The following is a 20,772-nucleotide window of genomic DNA, read 5'->3' as shown; positions in this document are numbered from 1 at the left end:
ATATCTAAGAACACTGAAGCAAAATACCAATACTCGTGTCATTCTCAAAACTTTTGGCCATGACTGTATATAACTAAGGTATTTACCTAAGTTTCGAGGGTATATTTTCTGTAAATTTAACTAATTTTATATGAAAAAATTGGGGTTTTTTTCTATTTTTCTCTAAACTATTCATACTAAATGTTCAGTTAATCATGTAACTAAAGTATCAAAAGAAAGCTCTGTCTCTCCTTGAAAAAAACAATATATAGTTTACATGGGTACACTAGTTACAGGGGAATAATGGTTGAACCGACATACTGGTACTGAAGAGGTTACGCTTTGTCTCTGTACATATAGAGATCACATTAACATTGCCAAGGTGTGGACACATTTTTGCACAGCCAATAACGAAAGATGACCATCTATTTCCCATTTACTGACTTTCCTAAAGGAAGTCCGGAGGTCAACAAAACAGGAGGAAGGGGCCAGAATAATGAAAAATGGAATCCGCATAATTTATAGTGTAGCGTAAGACAGGAAGCTGGAGCCTCGGTCAGACTGTAAGTTGTAAATGTAACTCAATTTTACCAACAAATTTAGTTTACAAATCAGAAATATGTTCATCAACAATGTATTCAAAGAATTCTCAGAAAACAGACTTACAATGCAACACTAACCAGTGCAACACAATAGAACATATTATAGATATACCTATCAAATACATCTAGTTTATAAGATTAACATACTGTACAACATATGGCTTATATGATTAAAATACTGGACTGTTGTGTTTAGTGTTCTGCATGTATATCTCTTTCTGGCAGCAAAATAAAAAAATAAACTGTTGGAGGCACAAACGAAAATGTTTTTTCCCCAAATCTGGCATCCTTTTATTAGGCAAATATTATTGGAGTTGAAACATGTGAGCTAAATGTTTTAGGACACCACTATGTACTGTATTATTGTCATTAGTGGTAGACCTCATTTACTTATTTAACGTGCCAGATGTTCCATGAGTCCACAGACTAATTGGAAGACTTGGGTGACTTTGGGGGCTTTATAGTGAATTGGGACGCAGACTCTTGTTGGGCTTCGCGTTCCTGTTTCTATAAAGGTGTTCTGACGTGAAAGCTGCAGCACCTACTGGTGCCTTAGGAACAAAAGAGAACATTTTGCATGGGAATTTGATATCTTTTCCATGTCTTCTCAAAAGATACTTCAAAAAATACTTCAATTACACAAATATGCCTTGTTTTGAAAAATAAAAGATTGCTATTTTAAGCACAAATACTTCCTGGTCTAACAGGAAGTGCACTGTGATATCTAGTGACATCACTGCTTTCCTCCAACTCAGAACACTTAAGATATTGTGAACTCTTTGGGCTTCCCTCAGGAAATGACTTGTGGGTAAAAGTATATTTAGAACAATCAAGGGAAAAAAAAAGATAAACGTTATAAGGTCAGAAATATTTTTCTACAAATGGTTTTAGATTAAAAATAAACTTTCAGCATTTAGCAATCTGTGATAGGGGTCCTTGCGATGCCACCGCATATGGACAAGGCATTGGTTCCTAGAGTCCACTATGCCAAATTAATCCAGGTTTGTGGTTTATACAGAAAGTGTTAAATAAAAGTAGCAGTACTCGAACCATCTTGCTTCGGATATTAGTCTTGCTGCAAGGGCACTATTTCTGCAGACAGTATTTTGTTTTTTGTATACATTGTACAGCCAACACACTGTATTTGCAGCATGCTCACACTGTTTGGTAGGCCTCATATTATACATTTGTATTATTTGAGCCTGAGACTAGCTTAGCGCACCGACATTTTTTCTTTTCCCTGTTTGCACATATTTGAGGTTGTTGGCTCCTCATCAGTCTGGTTGCAGCTTGCTGTCCAGGGGTTAAATGGGAGGAGGTTTAATTGCACCTCCCCCAACACATTAATCTGGTTTTGGTAGCAGTATAAACTGCTTTGTGTGCCCACTATGTAGGAGGTGAGAGTAGGTTCTCACCCTATTGAGAGTGTGCCTTGACGTGGCGGGTGAGCTTAATTATGCTTTGGCCAATTCATATAACCAAAACCTCTCATTTATATTATGTTTATATATTTGTTGCCAACTTTATTAGGGTGAGAAGCGCAGACAGTATTTTGTTTTTTGTATACATTGTACAGCCAACACACTGTATTTGCAGCATGCTCACACTGTTTGGTAGGCCTCATATTATACATTTGTATTATTTGAGCCTGAGACTAGCTTAGCGCACCGACATTTTTTCTTTTCCCTGTTTGCACATATTTGAGGTTGTTGGCTCCTCATCAGTCTGGTTGCAGCTTGCTGTCCAGGGGTTAAATGGGAGGAGGTTTAATTGCACCTCCCCCAACACATTAATCTGGTTTTGGTAGCAGTATAAACTGCTTTGTGTGCCCACTATGTAGGAGGTGAGAGTAGGTTCTCACCCTATTGAGAGTGTGCCTTGACGTGGCGGGTGAGCTTAATTATGCTTTGGCCAATTCATATAACCAAAACCTCTCATTTATATTATGTTTATATATTTGTTGCCAACTTTATTAGGGTGAGAAGCGCAGACAGTATTTTGTTTTTTGTATACATTGTACAGCCAACACACTGTATTTGCAGCATGCTCACACTGTTTGGTAGGCCTCATATTATACATTTGTATTATTTGAGCCTGAGACTAGCTTAGCGCACCGACATTTTTTCTTTTCCCTGTTTGCACATATTTGAGGTTGTTGGCTCCTCATCAGTCTGGTTGCAGCTTGCTGTCCAGGGGTTAAATGGGAGGAGGTTTAATTGCACCTCCCCCAACACATTAATCTGGTTTTGGTAGCAGTATAAACTGCTTTGTGTGCCCACTATGTAGGAGGTGAGAGTAGGTTCTCACCCTATTGAGAGTGTGCCTTGACGTGGCGGGTGAGCTTAATTATGCTTTGGCCAATTCATATAACCAAAACCTCTCATTTATATTATGTTTATATATTTGTTGCCAACTTTATTAGGGTGAGAAGCGCAGACAGTATTTTGTTTTTTGTATACATTGTACAGCCAACACACTGTATTTGCAGCATGCTCACACTGTTTGGTAGGCCTCATATTATACATTTGTATTATTTGAGCCTGAGACTAGCTTAGCGCACCGACATTTTTTCTTTTCCCTGTTTGCACATATTTGAGGTTGTTGGCTCCTCATCAGTCTGGTTGCAGCTTGCTGTCCAGGGGTTAAATGGGAGGAGGTTTAATTGCACCTCCCCCAACACATTAATCTGGTTTTGGTAGCAGTATAAACTGCTTTGTGTGCCCACTATGTAGGAGGTGAGAGTAGGTTCTCACCCTATTGAGAGTGTGCCTTGACGTGGCGGGTGAGCTTAATTATGCTTTGGCCAATTCATATAACCAAAACCTCTCATTTATATTATGTTTATATATTTGTTGCCAACTTTATTAGGGTGAGAAGCGCAGACAGTATTTTGTTTTTTGTATACATTGTACAGCCAACACACTGTATTTGCAGCATGCTCACACTGTTTGGTAGGCCTCATATTATACATTTGTATTATTTGAGCCTGAGACTAGCTTAGCGCACCGACATTTTTTCTTTTCCCTGTTTGCACATATTTGAGGTTGTTGGCTCCTCATCAGTCTGGTTGCAGCTTGCTGTCCAGGGGTTAAATGGGAGGAGGTTTAATTGCACCTCCCCCAACACATTAATCTGGTTTTGGTAGCAGTATAAACTGCTTTGTGTGCCCACTATGTAGGAGGTGAGAGTAGGTTCTCACCCTATTGAGAGTGTGCCTTGACGTGGCGGGTGAGCTTAATTATGCTTTGGCCAATTCATATAACCAAAACCTCTCATTTATATTATGTTTATATATTTGTTGCCAACTTTATTAGGGTGAGAAGCGCAGACAGTATTTTGTTTTTTGTATACATTGTACAGCCAACACACTGTATTTGCAGCATGCTCACACTGTTTGGTAGGCCTCATATTATACATTTGTATTATTTGAGCCTGAGACTAGCTTAGCGCACCGACATTTTTTCTTTTCCCTGTTTGCACATATTTGAGGTTGTTGGCTCCTCATCAGTCTGGTTGCAGCTTGCTGTCCAGGGGTTAAATGGGAGGAGGTTTAATTGCACCTCCCCCAACACATTAATCTGGTTTTGGTAGCAGTATAAACTGCTTTGTGTGCCCACTATGTAGGAGGTGAGAGTAGGTTCTCACCCTATTGAGAGTGTGCCTTGACGTGGCGGGTGAGCTTAATTATGCTTTGGCCAATTCATATAACCAAAACCTCTCATTTATATTATGTTTATATATTTGTTGCCAACTTTATTAGGGTGAGAAGCGCAGACAGTATTTTGTTTTTTGTATACATTGTACAGCCAACACACTGTATTTGCAGCATGCTCACACTGTTTGGTAGGCCTCATATTATACATTTGTATTATTTGAGCCTGAGACTAGCTTAGCGCACCGACATTTTTTCTTTTCCCTGTTTGCACATATTTGAGGTTGTTGGCTCCTCATCAGTCTGGTTGCAGCTTGCTGTCCAGGGGTTAAATGGGAGGAGGTTTAATTGCACCTCCCCCAACACATTAATCTGGTTTTGGTAGCAGTATAAACTGCTTTGTGTGCCCACTATGTAGGAGGTGAGAGTAGGTTCTCACCCTATTGAGAGTGTGCCTTGACGTGGCGGGTGAGCTTAATTATGCTTTGGCCAATTCATATAACCAAAACCTCTCATTTATATTATGTTTATATATTTGTTGCCAACTTTATTAGGGTGAGAAGCGCAGACAGTATTTTGTTTTTTGTATACATTGTACAGCCAACACACTGTATTTGCAGCATGCTCACACTGTTTGGTAGGCCTCATATTATACATTTGTATTATTTGAGCCTGAGACTAGCTTAGCGCACCGACATTTTTTCTTTTCCCTGTTTGCACATATTTGAGGTTGTTGGCTCCTCATCAGTCTGGTTGCAGCTTGCTGTCCAGGGGTTAAATGGGAGGAGGTTTAATTGCACCTCCCCCAACACATTAATCTGGTTTTGGTAGCAGTATAAACTGCTTTGTGTGCCCACTATGTAGGAGGTGAGAGTAGGTTCTCACCCTATTGAGAGTGTGCCTTGACGTGGCGGGTGAGCTTAATTATGCTTTGGCCAATTCATATAACCAAAACCTCTCATTTATATTATGTTTATATATTTGTTGCCAACTTTATTAGGGTGAGAAGCGCAGACAGTATTTTGTTTTTTGTATACATTGTACAGCCAACACACTGTATTTGCAGCATGCTCACACTGTTTGGTAGGCCTCATATTATACATTTGTATTATTTGAGCCTGAGACTAGCTTAGCGCACCGACATTTTTTCTTTTCCCTGTTTGCACATATTTGAGGTTGTTGGCTCCTCATCAGTCTGGTTGCAGCTTGCTGTCCAGGGGTTAAATGGGAGGAGGTTTAATTGCACCTCCCCCAACACATTAATCTGGTTTTGGTAGCAGTATAAACTGCTTTGTGTGCCCACTATGTAGGAGGTGAGAGTAGGTTCTCACCCTATTGAGAGTGTGCCTTGACGTGGCGGGTGAGCTTAATTATGCTTTGGCCAATTCATATAACCAAAACCTCTCATTTATATTATGTTTATATATTTGTTGCCAACTTTATTAGGGTGAGAAGCGCAGACAGTATTTTGTTTTTTGTACACATTGTACAGCCAACACACTGTATTTGCAGCATGCTCACACTGTTTGGTAGGCCTCATATTATACATTTGTATTATTTGAGCCTGAGACTAGCTTAGCGCACCGACATTTTTTCTTTTCCCTGTTTGCACATATTTGAGGTTGTTGGCTCCTCATCAGTCTGGTTGCAGCTTGCTGTCCAGGGGTTAAATGGGAGGAGGTTTAATTGCACCTCCCCCAACACATTAATCTGGTTTTGGTAGCAGTATAAACTGCTTTGTGTGCCCACTATGTAGGAGGTGAGAGTAGGTTCTCACCCTATTGAGAGTGTGCCTTGACGTGGCGGGTGAGCTTAATTATGCTTTGGCCAATTCATATAACCAAAACCTCTCATTTATATTATGTTTATATATTTGTTGCCAACTTTATTAGGGTGAGAAGCGCAGACAGTATTTTGTTTTTTGTATACATTGTACAGCCAACACACTGTATTTGCAGCATGCTCACACTGTTTGGTAGGCCTCATATTATACATTTGTATTATTTGAGCCTGAGACTAGCTTAGCGCACCGACATTTTTTCTTTTCCCTGTTTGCACATATTTGAGGTTGTTGGCTCCTCATCAGTCTGGTTGCAGCTTGCTGTCCAGGGGTTAAATGGGAGGAGGTTTAATTGCACCTCCCCCAACACATTAATCTGGTTTTGGTAGCAGTATAAACTGCTTTGTGTGCCCACTATGTAGGAGGTGAGAGTAGGTTCTCACCCTATTGAGAGTGTGCCTTGACGTGGCGGGTGAGCTTAATTATGCTTTGGCCAATTCATATAACCAAAACCTCTCATTTATATTATGTTTATATATTTGTTGCCAACTTTATTAGGGTGAGAAGCGCAGACAGTATTTTGTTTTTTGTATACATTGTACAGCCAACACACTGTATTTGCAGCATGCTCACACTGTTTGGTAGGCCTCATATTATACATTTGTATTATTTGAGCCTGAGACTAGCTTAGCGCACCGACATTTTTTCTTTTCCCTGTTTGCACATATTTGAGGTTGTTGGCTCCTCATCAGTCTGGTTGCAGCTTGCTGTCCAGGGGTTAAATGGGAGGAGGTTTAATTGCACCTCCCCCAACACATTAATCTGGTTTTGGTAGCAGTATAAACTGCTTTGTGTGCCCACTATGTAGGAGGTGAGAGTAGGTTCTCACCCTATTGAGAGTGTGCCTTGACGTGGCGGGTGAGCTTAATTATGCTTTGGCCAATTCATATAACCAAAACCTCTCATTTATATTATGTTTATATATTTGTTGCCAACTTTATTAGGGTGAGAAGCGCAGACAGTATTTTTTTTTTTTTTTTTTTTTTTTTTTTTTTTTGTTTTTTGTATACATTGTACAGCCAACACACTGTATTTGCAGCATGCTCACACTGTTTGGTAGGCCTCATATTATACATTTGTATTATTTGAGCCTGAGACTAGCTTAGCGCACCGACATTTTTTCTTTTCCCTGTTTGCACATATTTGAGGTTGTTGGCTCCTCATCAGTCTGGTTGCAGCTTGCTGTCCAGGGGTTAAATGGGAGGAGGTTTAATTGCACCTCCCCCAACACATTAATCTGGTTTTGGTAGCAGTATAAACTGCTTTGTGTGCCCACTATGTAGGAGGTGAGAGTAGGTTCTCACCCTATTGAGAGTGTGCCTTGACGTGGCGGGTGAGCTTAATTATGCTTTGGCCAATTCATATAACCAAAACCTCTCATTTATATTATGTTTATATATTTGTTGCCAACTTTATTAGGGTGAGAAGCGCAGACAGTATTTTGTTTTTTGTATACATTGTACAGCCAACACACTGTATTTGCAGCATGCTCACACTGTTTGGTAGGCCTCATATTATACATTTGTATTATTTGAGCCTGAGACTAGCTTAGCGCACCGACATTTTTTCTTTTCCCTGTTTGCACTATTTCTGCACCCCTGGAACAGTTACATGTTTTCCACTGTAGGATGTGATTACTGTAGCTTCTTTGCATTCCGTGGATTAAACTCTGTCTGTTTCAGGTATACCGTTTTAGTATCGACAGTACATACGGTAAATTATATTACTTCATGTACTTGGTTAAACTGTTGATGTTTTGTGTTCAGTTTACATGGTGTGTATGAATGCTTGGAACCTTAATAAGCTCAATCAAACCAATAACAGACACTTTCACCTAAAGAAACTGTCTTGAACTGACTAGATTCGAAATTCACCTTGTTGATAACAAGGGCACTATAGTTCATTCATATATTTATAAATATTTAGTGTTTATACTGTATATATGTATATATGCATGTGAGTGTGGTAACTGTGTGTGTGTGTCCGTTTGTGTTAGTGTGAGTGCCTGGGTGAGTATGTGTACGTGTATGAATATGTTAGTGTGTGTGTCCTCTTGTGTGTGTGTGTGTGTGTGGGTATGTTAGTGTGTGCATGTCAGTGTATGTGGTTGGTTTTTTGAGAAACAGGTAATGTTTGGCCCAAACTGTTAAAATATATGCTCATGTATTTAGAGAAAAAATGCTTGGTTGTACTTGACAAAGACTACCGTGCAGCATGTAAACTTTATATGTCTTTCATTTAATTTGTTCTGCAATACATATTAAGCACACTTGTCAAACATATACCTGAAATTTAGTTGTACTACACCTGCTCTAATGGTATTTTTCAATGTTTATGACTGTTTGCTAGTAGAATTTAATGATATCATTAATAGTGCTTGAAGGGAATTGCTACAGTTCAATCGGCTCTTTGCGTATATCTTTACAATGTGTGTTGTTAATATTTTTCCAAAGCATATGGATAAGGTTAAGGAGATCACATAGAAAGTGCTATAAATAACATGGGGGTTATTTATAAAGGGAGGTGGTATTTTTGTGTCTACTTGCTAGATTTTTCGCACTCGTACAGTGTAAAAAGCTGCCAAAACAAGTTTTATGCACAAGAACAGAAATGCATATTTGTTATTATTCATTCTCAAACTGTGACTTTTTTAAATGAAATATTATGCCAGTATTATGGTCTGACACAGGTGACGTGACATTTTTAGTTTTAAGTAGCATTTCAGTTTTTGTTTATACCAATTAAAAAAGTGATATAGGTGATATTAAGATTTTGGTTTTATCTTTACCTGCTTACATGTGTTCTTTCCTAATGTGTATTTTAACGCTGGATCAAATTATATGATTAGTACAATTCCATTTATGTGGCTATTCACCAGGACTTTTTTTACATTACAGTTTCACAATTTTCTTTACACAGAGCCCTTTTCATGTTTCTACTATGTCTCTGCTCACCCATAATGTTGCACCTCATTTCTCTCAATCTCTTGGGTTTTTTTCCATTTATGTATGGATATAAAAACCATCCCTCAAAACTTTGTAGTACTGAGAAGAAGACCCCCGGGGTATTTTATTAGGCCCATTTCTACACCTGTAAGCGTGAAAGAATAGCATTATGCTACAATAATCCTGTACAGAAACATGTCTTTGAAGACCGTCTGGGTTACCGCTGCATTACTGCTACCATAAAAGATATATATGAAAATATACATTTACACTAGACTTGAATAAGAAACTAAGTGTTAGGGAAAGGATCGGCATGCTGCTTTGTAATGATATTCTTTAAATGGTAAAACTGCAAATGTAGTGAAAGATGATGGAACAAAAAACTCATTTGTTTACCAGCTTCTATCTCCAGCTCAGGTTGGTCATCAGGGACAAGCTGAATGACATCAGACACCTCCACCTGGTGATCATTCTCTTCAATGTCATTGTGACTGGATGATCTCTGGGTTGCTAAACAACTGCTATTCCCAAATTCCCTGCACAGGAAGAGTCTCCAACACTCAGTCATGAATAAAAGGGCTGCACCTGTGTAGGCAACAAAGGGCCACATTGAACCCTAAAAACTTGTGACCATAATACAAAGTAGCAGTTACATTCTTTATGGTTAGAAAATGACAATGCATACAACAATGGGCTATTGGCTAGTTATTAGAATGCTTCTAGTAAAAGGGAGTAAGAAAATGTAGTACATGATCAGTTATTTAGTTAATAGTATTTTGAATTAATATAATGAAATTAAGCTGAGCAATGATAAAATACTAACCTTTCGTTGCGCAGGTCAGCAGGTAGCTGTGGTTGATTTTCTCCCTCTGGAAAACAATATTAATTGTAATATCAAACAATGTTTTTTTTGTTATTTTTTAAATGGATTGTGTATTTTCTTGAGGGTACCAGGAGTATCAGGAACGGGAGTGGACAGGTGGGAGGGTTCTCTAAGAAAGGGCCCTTTAAATTGTGGAAAGCCACTTTCTTTAATCGTTTGGAACTTTAAAAGCTGATGTTAACAATTCTTGGCTATGTAGCAAAGTGGATGGTCATTAGCAATTCAATGAAAAACCCTTTATTCATATCAAACGCACTCATATTGGAAAACATTTTTGAACTGCAACTTCAAAACTATAATACTATGAAGTGTTAGTCTTTCATCTAAACATACACCTCATTTGTGAAAGGACATAAAGGATTGATCTACCAACAATGCATAAAAGTGAATCAGGATGGAGAGAAAAAAAGCGTTCCGTATTCCAATCTCAGATTTTGGGACTTCATGTCCATTCTGCCAAAAGAGCAATGGTGTGGTCAGGCACTGAGGCACTGAGGCCTGGCTCACGACCGGTATTCCAATTCATCTAGTGATCTATGACCAGCAACTTGGCCATGGAAACCCAATGTACCATGCTTATGTCGATGTTGCTTCTAGAGGCAGTTTGGAAATCTGTATTGAGTGATGCTAAAGAGGACAGGTGTCATTTTTTATGTGCTATGTGCTTCAGCATTTGGAGGCCCCGCTCTGTGACTTTGCGTGGCCTACCACTTTGTGGCTGAGCTTCTGTTATTCCTAGACACTTTCACTTCACAATCATAGCAATGGACCCGGGCAGTTCAAGCACGGCAGAGATTTCATTCATTCATTTATTTAATATTCATGTAATTTTAGCATTTTTCATCAACTTTTTAGCACATTAGTCAGGTACTGTTTTTATGGGTACAACACATTATCTGCATAACCCGTGCAGTTTAAGAGTTAAGCAACTTAGTTAAACCTGTTCTTGTTTTAAAATAAAGAAGATTTCAAAAATTAAGGCATACAATAACTCATTGAAACACAGGTTCAGTTGTATATCATTGGTAATTATGTGTGGAGCTGATTTACTTATTGCCATAAATGAGATTTTTTTATGAAGAATAGATTGATTTGCTACAACTGTAGATATTATTTAATGCTAAACTCTTATAGCATTCCATGGATACATTGTTCTTCTTTACAAACCTGGCTATCCTTCTGTTTAAACTACACACAAACAAACAGACTATATTAAACATTTGTGGTGTCAGCTGTAGAAGTTCACACAGAATACAACTGACACATCTACATACAATTTAACAGCTACCTCCACAGCTCTCCCATACAACACAGCATTAGAAGACAAAGTAAATAGACTTAATCAAACCAAAGGAGAGATTAAATACATGAGACAATTCTGCTGCTAACTTGTAGAAGTGATGCAATCACAGCAAACAAAAAAAAAAGATTTTTCCACTTTTACTACTTTGCACCCAAACTGTTGTTTATACATTACCCTTATGGAATATTATTCAGGTTGCTCTGACATTGCTTTAGCATCCAGCAAGAATAAACTTAGGGGCTAGCGTAAAAAGCAGTTCTGGGGCAAAGTGATAAGTGGGGCATTACATGGACTAGAGATATTCGTACATTACATTTAGACATTTGGACAAGATTATAATATACAAATGCTTGTCTGCCGCTGGAGTAATTCCACTCCAAATAAAATACATACAAGCAGTTTGTGATTATGGGCTTTGGTTCACAAAGATATAGAGAGTCTACGAGGCATACAGAAAAATCCCCTCACTCGATATTTCAGATAACCACCTCTGCTGCCAAGTTTATAAATGTCCTAATATTTCCCAGAAATAATATATTTTTTTTTTCAGGGAGTGCTTTTTAATAGAGAGGCAGTGATTAGTTTTTTTCGCTATAAAATCTGAAAAAAAAACTGCTAAAAGTCTGCTTTGTTTTTTATTTGATTAAACCATCTGCTACTCTGTTTTAAAGCTTTTACTGCCAGGAGCTTTTTCTACATATAGTCACCTGGGTATATGTGACAAGACAAGACTTGTACAGATTGAGCATTGTTGCTCCTGCCATCATTAGCCAAACATTTTGGGACATTAGATTATTAGCTGAATGGATTTCAATATGGTATGGATGATGGGTCAAGCAATTGGTAAATATATATGATGGTGATTTCATGCCTGCAAAACGGCAAGTCCTTTTTCACATACTAACTTCACATACTAACTTCTAAGAATGCTTTAAACAGTTTAAAGGAAAAAAACACATATGTTATTTCAGACTTGAGACTTGGGTCTCAAGGAACGTGACGTCACTGCAACTTTCAAAAAAAAATACAGTGAGTAAATAATATTTTGAAAAGGTTTAAACTTAACTTTTAAATTCTTCCTTTTAAAATACTAGTTTACTTTTATTGATATCCGCTGTGGTTTAAAGGAAAAAGAGGGTATTGGAACTAACCCTACCGTAAGAGATATTTCTGTATTAGGTAGAATACTGCCACATTTTAATAATAGATTATGATATATCTCTCTAATAAGCTGATAATGGTATAGTAATAGTAATAGATAATAGTATGCCAAAAGTAATGGATGCACTTGCTGAAGATAACTTAGTAGTTATGTATATTGAGAACTTATTTCTGCTCTGCGCTTCTGAGGGAAACTGTATGTTTTTTATCAATGCTGAAAGCAAGTTCCATGTCAGAAGTAACCATTTTCCAGCTGAGGCTTCTAGGGTTTGTGAAACCAACATTATATGACCTACTTGAACTTTGGTTACCCATTAACGAGATATTTGATCGTTAGGGAAGTAAAACTGAGTAGCAAAATAAATATTTGTTTCTACAAGTTGAATGCACTTCACTACATCTGTAAAATGCAGATCGCTGATGAACACCGGTTCACGCTGTTGTAATGAATATAAACAGAATGTGACGGCATATAGCAACCATTTTTCCTCAGGTTAGGACTCTTAATCAGTCTTTCAATAGGTTTTATCCCTATTGAATGCATGCTTATGTTGCCACACTGTATTAGCCTTTACCACTTATGCTGGAAGGCTGTTCCATTTATCTACCACCCCTCAGTAAAGTAAAAGTATCCGAATAAGTGACGTAACATATTGGCACCGCAGCAGAGACTGGTGGCGCACGGCTAACCAGAAATACCTGGTTTTAATTAAAAATGCAGTAATAAATGCACTTTATGTCCATACGTGTTTTCATATCTATATTTGCTGAACTACAGTGAATAAATAGCCATATTAACAACATCTGTAAACCGATAGCATTCTTTATAGAAAATATTCCTTCCAAGAGTCAGTGCATTCGTGATCTATGCTGAAGACTCTCACAAAGCAGCAGGCGACAGTGTTTTGGACTATGCGGAAATATAACACAGTTTTCTGGAGCAGAGTGATCTTTTAAATACCAGATTAGAGCTTAAACAAAATAACAACATTCAATTTGAAAATGCATGTTCTATAACTATAATCATTGATCTGTCTTCCAGAGTAAGAACGGACGATGTGCACCTAGTTGTTTAGGTGTCAGGTAGGAAGATGCTGGGTGAGGTGGGCTATTTTTTGTTCTCACCTGAGAAAGCGTCTTCTGGCAGAATTAAGGGAATAGTGGAGTGTGAATCCTCCTCCTTACAGGATGTGTTTGCACTTTCTCCTGGCTCCAGCTGTTTGTACCAGTTCCCAGTCCATGCAGATCTTGGAGGGGTGGAGAGGGAAAGGGAGCAGAGGTGGAGTGAGGATGTGAAGTAGGAGAGTCAAGAAGCAGGATCAATGGTCTAGGGTGCCACCTGCTGACAATGTCCATTTTAGCACCACTCATGGAAGGGATCCAAACCAACACCTGCCTTCAATGACCTTTCTCATTCCGGTTCTATTAATATATCTAGAGCTGAGTGAATTTCCTTCTCCACTTTCATAGGCATGTATTTTAATAGGAAAGGGATTTGATAACAGCCTACAACACAGGCAGAATCATTTCTGTTACAAAATCCTAGAATTTGCATTGGATGCAAGTAGCTGAAATGAGGATCCCCAATAGCCAGTTTAAGTTTTGGCATGTGGTACTGTGCTGCTCTCTGGCATGTAGTTGCTTGCTAGAAGAAAGAAATCCCATCAGCTCAGCACCTTTTGTATGTGCCTGGTTTGCCTACAGGACAGGCCTTGTCTGAAAGTGAGACTTAATTAGTTGGACTCACTTAAAAGACTCTGTTGTCTCTTTCTCATCTGTTGCTGTCCTGCAGAACTTTCTGCCCTGGTGCTGTCCAGCTCCGTTTTTAACTATTTGGCGGTAGGTGGTAGGCCAAGAAACATTTTTCCACTTAGGAGGCCATGCCAATTTTGAAACCTTTTTTAAGTTTTAAGCCATTCATAGGTGCTTAGTTTAGGTCAATCTATCACATCAAATGATAAGATGGTATTAATGCAAGAAAAGGTACTTTTCCATTAATTAAGATCCTAAAAGTGGCAGAAACTAGGTATTTTCCTAAAAAGTTCCACACATTAAGGTGAGAGTACCCACCTTTTGTCTGGTGGCACACATTTCCTCAAGCATGACACCCCTTTGCACCTCTGGGGATTGTTCTGCTTTTGGGGGCTACAACTCCATCAATCTTATCAACACTCTTTCTAATGTAAAAACAAATATATATTTATATGCTTTGATGTGCCCGTGTGTGTGATGTGAGTAGGTTTTTCTATGGCTCATTAGTGGTCATGCAGCTATTCTTTCTCCTTGGTGTTTTTTCCTATCCGGTTCCTTGCTGTACTTGTTTCTTGAGAGACCTGGAACAATTGACTGAGTAGTCCTGTCCAGCCATTCTTTACTCTCAACTGTGGGCATTGGCTGATTCTGATGCTTCCCCATGCTTGCTGAAGTAACCAAAGCTAAGGAAATTTATCTTTTGATATGTTTTGACTAATAAGTCACATCTAATTGCATAAAGACTTATTTGGTGTTATTTCGAGACCTGTACTATTCACTTCATGTACAGTAGTACTTGCCCCTGATTTTTCTATTTTTGCATATTTGTCACACTTAAATGTTTCAGATCATCAAACTAAGATTAACGTTAGACAAACACATCCAGACTAAACACAAAATGCAGTCTTTAAAAGATCTTTTCCCTGTATAAAAGGAAAAAAGCTAGCCGACCCTGGCTCTATGTGAAAAAGTAATTAGCCCCTTATTTACAGATGATGAACAAAGTCATTGACATCTATCAGTCTGGAACAGGTTACAAAGCCATTTCTGAGGCTCTGGGACTCCAGTGAACCCTCAGTAAACCAATTATGAACAAATGGAGGTAACCTGTGGTGAACTGAGAGTGGCCAGCCTACCAAAATTCCTCCAAGAGCACATCAACGACTCATCCTGGAGAACACAGAACAAAAGAACACAGAATAACATGTAAATAACTACAAGCCTTACTTGACTTGACTTAACTTGAGTTATGGTCAATGTTCACAATTCCACAATAAGAAATGGCATCCATAGGAGAGTTACAAGGAAAGAAAACACTGCTGACCAAAAATAACACAAAGGTCCATTTCACATTTGCCAAAAAACATCCTGATGACCCCAAGACTTTTGGGATAATATTCTGTGGAAAGTTTTGGAAGATATGGGTTCCATTAAATCTGGCAAAATGCTAACACAACCAGGGCCGCAATTGGGGGTACAACTGGACACCTAGCAGCAGCTCCCCCCCGACCTACTGCTAGGCTGGTGCTGTGTACTGCACCTTCTCTTGCCCAACACACGTAATTTCCCGGCGATCAGACATAGCTTGTGAGGACTTTGGGGGAACAGAAGATCTGGCACCCTCCCAATCCAAAAAATTTAGGTTGCGTGTGTGCAAGTATAAATAAATGTTAGTGGGTTTGTTGCTGTATGTGTGTTAGTATGTCTAATTAAGGATGTTAGTATGTGTGTGTTAGTATCTTAGTTTATGTGTGTGTTAGTATGCTACTATATGTGTACATATGTTAGTGTGTGAAAATGTTACTGCATGTGTGTGTAAGTATGTTACTGTGTCTACATATACCGATCACCCATAATATTATGGCCCACTGACAGCTGAAGTAAAAAACACGGATAATCTTGGCACCTGTCAGTAGGTGGGTATGAACATTTGGTCTCCAAAGTTGATGCGTTAGAAGCAGGAAAAATGGGCAAGTGTAAGGATCTGAGCGACTTTGACAAGGGCCAAATTGTGATGGCTAGACCACTGGGTCAGAGCATCTCCAAAACTGCAGCTCTTGTGGGGTGTTCCCAGGCTGCAGTGGTCAGCGCCTATCAAAAGTGGTCCAAGGAAGGAAAAGGGGTGAGACAGTAATGGGCGGCCAAGGCTCATTGATGCATGTGGTGGGTGAAGGCTGGCCTGTGTGGTAAAATCCAACAGACGAGCTACTGTAGCACAATTTTCTGAAAAAGTTAATACAGTGCCTCACAGTTTGTTGCATATGGTGCTGCATAGCCGCAGGCCAGTGAGGGTGCCCATGCTGACCCCTCTCCACTGCCGAAAGCGCCTACAATGGGCAAGTGAGCATAAGAACTGGTGAATCACGTTTTCTTTTACATCACATGGCATCTGATGCTCCGCTCTTTATGCTATAATTAATTTTATCCAGAATCCGTTCAGGTTAGTGCATCCCGACATTACAGCTAAGTGCATCTTGACTTTAGTGGTGCTAGCCGTCAACACTTGAGATTAAACATAAAGTAGAGCGCCTTAAAATATGCTGCCAGCCATTTCCATCAGAGAACTAATTATTGACTGATACAATCCTTATCCATTTAAAATACCTCCCCGAGACTAATCTTCTTATCCCACCACTTTCCACCTGCTTCCCCGCTGTCAGTACATATACTGGCTCGCCATTACTAAAATGTAATCTCCCTATACCCCTGCACTTATATCTAAATACACTCCTTACTGACAGTTTGTTCTACCCACAACTTGTGTCTCTTCTTATGTCCAATATTGTAAGATTACTATGGAATCTCTCTCTCTCGCTATAAACAAACTGTAAACTTAAATGTAATAATTAATAATTATACTAAAAGAAAACCAACAGCCTGTTTTTTTGCACATCTTATGTTTTATTGCAGTTTGGACTGGTTTATTGTTTACATGTTGATATTTGCAGAAATAAACAGAGTCATCACTTTCATCTCTTTAGTCAACATTCTCTACACAAAAATAAAATGTAAAAAAAGCGGAATTAAAAATAATTTGTACAAAAATCGTTTTTCTTTTTTACAGGTGGGTCCATTTAAATGACATTATGCCTGAAAAGCCATTATTCTTAACCGATAAGCACATTCTTTATTTTAAATGCTATTACAGTAATACATGATCCTTAGACAGCAGTGTACATTTTTATCAGTACACAGAATGATTCATTATCTTCATAACGAACAAGTACACGGTATATTAACGGCCCTGTTCTAAACAGGGCCAATGAAATGATGATCTTCTAGTTCGCTCTTATATAACGGATGAATAGAAAGGCAATAGTTTTTGCTCAGGGTTTTACATATTAACATTATAAATACATTTATTATGATAAAATACATGTATTTATTATGATAAAATTATATATAAAGTACAGTGATTTCCAGGCCTGTCTCTCTAATTGGCTTATCTGGATCCATATTACTTGAGACCTTGTGGGTCATCAAAAGGTGCTTAAAATAAGTGTAAGATAACTCTAATCTTCATAATCAATGGTCTTGAGGGCCAGTTTACACAAGTTATTGGACATTTTTACCCGCTATCCCATGTAACAGTTTATTGTGAGATAAGGCCGAAAGTTTTGTCTCTTAGTTGTGGTGGCAAGATGCCAACAATGGGAGCCCTGTAAAAGCTAAGTTGCCAAGGGCTCTGCATCCATATAACAAATTGACCCATAATTGCTAACCTTTGGCATTCCAGTTGTTCTAAGCTGCATTTTCGAGAATCATCAGTAGTATGGACGGAGTGAAAAGGTTAGCATCACTATAACAGGTGGACCACCCCAGACGTTTGCATTATGTCAGGTAATTCTACTCTTATGTTTACTTTATCTGTACGCTTTTAAATAAATTGTTTCTATGTCATGTTTAGGTGGCTGTATTAATAATACTCAAGAGGACTAGCGGCAATAACTGTTGGAGAAGAGGTCGTCTAACAATTAGACATGGATATTCATAGGCGGCTCTGCGAGCAGCATACGCAAAGTTTCTGTAGCGTTCAATGGAATCAGACCGTAAACAGATTTTTGACTAGCTTAGTAGAAAATTCAGTATGTCAAAGCGAAACTTATTTTTTTTACTGTAGGAATTGCTGGACCTTACAGTAATAATTGCTGACCTGACCAATTATGCAGAGCATTTTAGCCCTTAGTCCTGTGCTTCTTGACCATTATTTTTATAACTTAAATGCATTGTTGGTATATGTCCAACACAGATTTTCTTGCAATGCTGTAAAGGTACAGAATTATTTGCAGAGCTGTTGATATTCTATCTGGTTGTGAAGAATGGAAGTTGTGAACAATTACAGATAAGTTGTCTTTTCCCCCCCGATACATGGTGGCTTTCTAAAGTTATAGATTTCTACATGTTTTGGTTTTTTTTGCTTAAACTGAACCATAACAGAAATTTAGGATCAAACTAAATTGGTATGACTAAAGGGCTTCTTGCATTATTTTATTATTTATTTTTTGCTTGGCTGTCAATGAATTGTAATTGACAAAAAATACTTTGTTAACCAAAAAGTCTGGAATGCAGTAATTTTATACAGTTTCTTCTTATTTACAGATGAAATGGAATATGTAGTACATGCCATGTCGCTGCAAGAAAGAAAATAAAACAGTTAGCAGATAGGTGTTGGAAATTGATTCATTTCTAAATTGCAGGCTAACATCAGGCCAGATTACAGCAGCCTGCAGACCTTGGCATATTTATTTTACCATATGCTTCTTAATCGCCACTTGGAGGAGTGAGACTTGGCAGTGTACACTTACGCGTCGTCATTCACCCACCCAAGGTATATGTTCAGACATGGAACTTATGTGAGTGGTGCACAATGCTGTAGGATGGTGCAACCCAGCGATATTCATATGATTCAATGATTTCATATAGTGCTGCATCTTTACTAGCATTTATCCAATTCATCTCCCAACAATCTAAATACTGACTTGTGAAGGTAGGCCATATCTAGTTTAAACAGAATGTAGGGTCTGTTCTATTTTTTACACTGATCTAAGTGAATGACATTTGGTGATTGTCTGCGTACTTTGCAATACCTTACAGCAGCCTCAGTAAACTCAGTTTATGTACACATATACAACTAAATAGAAGTATTTTTGTAAGATACACACAATTCTACAATACAAGAACATGGTTTGTGCAAGGAAAGCATGAGAATGAAGAGAGAGATTAGATGAAGGGCAATGGTAGAGAGGAAGTGGGTAGGAATTGAAGGGTCAAAGGAGGATGAGGGAGAAATAGAAAGTGGGGTGTGGGATATGACATTTACAGTATCCATGTATTGTGGGAGCAATGATCTGAGTGTACTTCAGAAGCACAATATGTGGCTTCACTTCCCTGACCTGCACAATGCCGCATGTTCTCGGTAAGGCTCGACTAAGTGCCAATTGTCTGAAACCACATGCACATCTGATAATACACTAACCCATATGCTGAACTTTACATTTTCCATTTTATCTGCAAAAGAGGAGTGACTATGTCTAGTTTTTGGAGCAGCATTCATTCCAGTTTTCACATGTGCAATTCATAGCTGTGCATAAATGAACATTCTATCAGTTTTGTATAAATATGTCTTCCGAGCACCAGGGGCTTAGGACAAGTAACATCCTGAATCCTGTACCATTATATATCCCATTCCACCAGAAGTCATCATAAGACATGCAACTCTGCTGGTAACTTGAGATCCATTGGCTATGGCTCACTACTTTAGTATATTTTATTCTAAATACAGGTACTTTTGAAAAGCTTTTGGTATCCAAGAGGTTCTGACTTTTTAAACATCAGAAGACTACTGCAAAACAAAAACAAAACCCTACATATTTAAAGCCCATTTATCTTTCAAGGCAGTTAGAGTGACAAGTTGCATGGCACTCTGTTACTCCAATCTCCCTCACTATTATGTGTGGATTTCCCTGGAATTTCTTCACCGAATTTTGGTAATAGATTGGTCCAGGCAGGGACACCTAGTGTAAAAATATACCCATAAGAACATCGAGTCACAAAGTCTCAAAGCAGTGACTAGAAGTCACATGATCTAGAACATCAAACCACCTGATCTCGGTGCAGGGTGTGCTACAACTATCAGGCTCACACAGGGTTTTTATGTGATTGGATTCTGAGCCACTCTGCGCCCCTGGAGGGAGGAAGATCCCCCATTAGTCAATGCGTATGGAAACACTGTGCCAGGTTTTTCTATCCATACTCGGAAACTAGGCAGGTCGGTTTATGTCAGTATATGGTCTTACTGTGGATCACAGGTTGCCAGCTGACACCAAGGAATAGAGAGGAAGCATCCATTGTAAAATGTATAAAAATGTAATCAAGTCTGTCACGGAGCTGGCTAGTCCGACCGACTATCTCCGTTGTCTTGTGCTCCCTTAGCCTGGGACAACACTTTCCCCGGTTCCCCAGTCACTAGCCGAGACTCAGTGTAGGGTAAAACCAAACGAAGACTGATTTATTTTGGACACACAGGGCTGGATATATCCAGCAAAACGCACATTTACATAAAACAAGATATTGGGACACAAACCGCCCCCTTAATCTGCCTCCTAGAGACAACAGGGGCAGCAACGGGATTAACAATACAATAGGGGGGCGAGAC

The 20,772-nt window shown here is 38.7% G+C and overlaps 1 protein-coding gene across 1 annotated transcript in view; it reads right to left on the bottom strand.

The window, feature by feature from the left end:
* The window catches only part of LOC149299958 (phospholipid-transporting ATPase IH-like), a gene marked incomplete at its 3' end in the record, with an annotated part of 135,717 nt that overhangs the window by 38,948 nt on the left and 75,997 nt on the right, over positions 1-20,772 (bottom strand). Inside the window, exons 32-33 of the mRNA XM_089485952.1 lie at positions 9,842-9,887; positions 9,415-9,554 (exon numbers count right to left, since the gene is read on the bottom strand). Of these exons, the coding sequence (XP_089342078.1) occupies positions 9,415-9,554; positions 9,842-9,887 (186 nt within the window). The remainder of the gene's footprint in view (positions 1-9,414; positions 9,555-9,841; positions 9,888-20,772) is intronic.

This window comes from Sceloporus occidentalis, unplaced genomic scaffold (assembly GCF_023333645.1).
Source record: "Sceloporus occidentalis isolate IW3139 unplaced genomic scaffold, rSceOcc1.0.p SCAF_27, whole genome shotgun sequence".
NCBI lineage: Eukaryota > Metazoa > Chordata > Lepidosauria > Squamata > Phrynosomatidae > Sceloporus > Sceloporus occidentalis.
The sequence above is the reverse complement of the archived record's forward strand: the minus strand, read 5'-3'. Positions and strand labels throughout refer to the sequence as shown.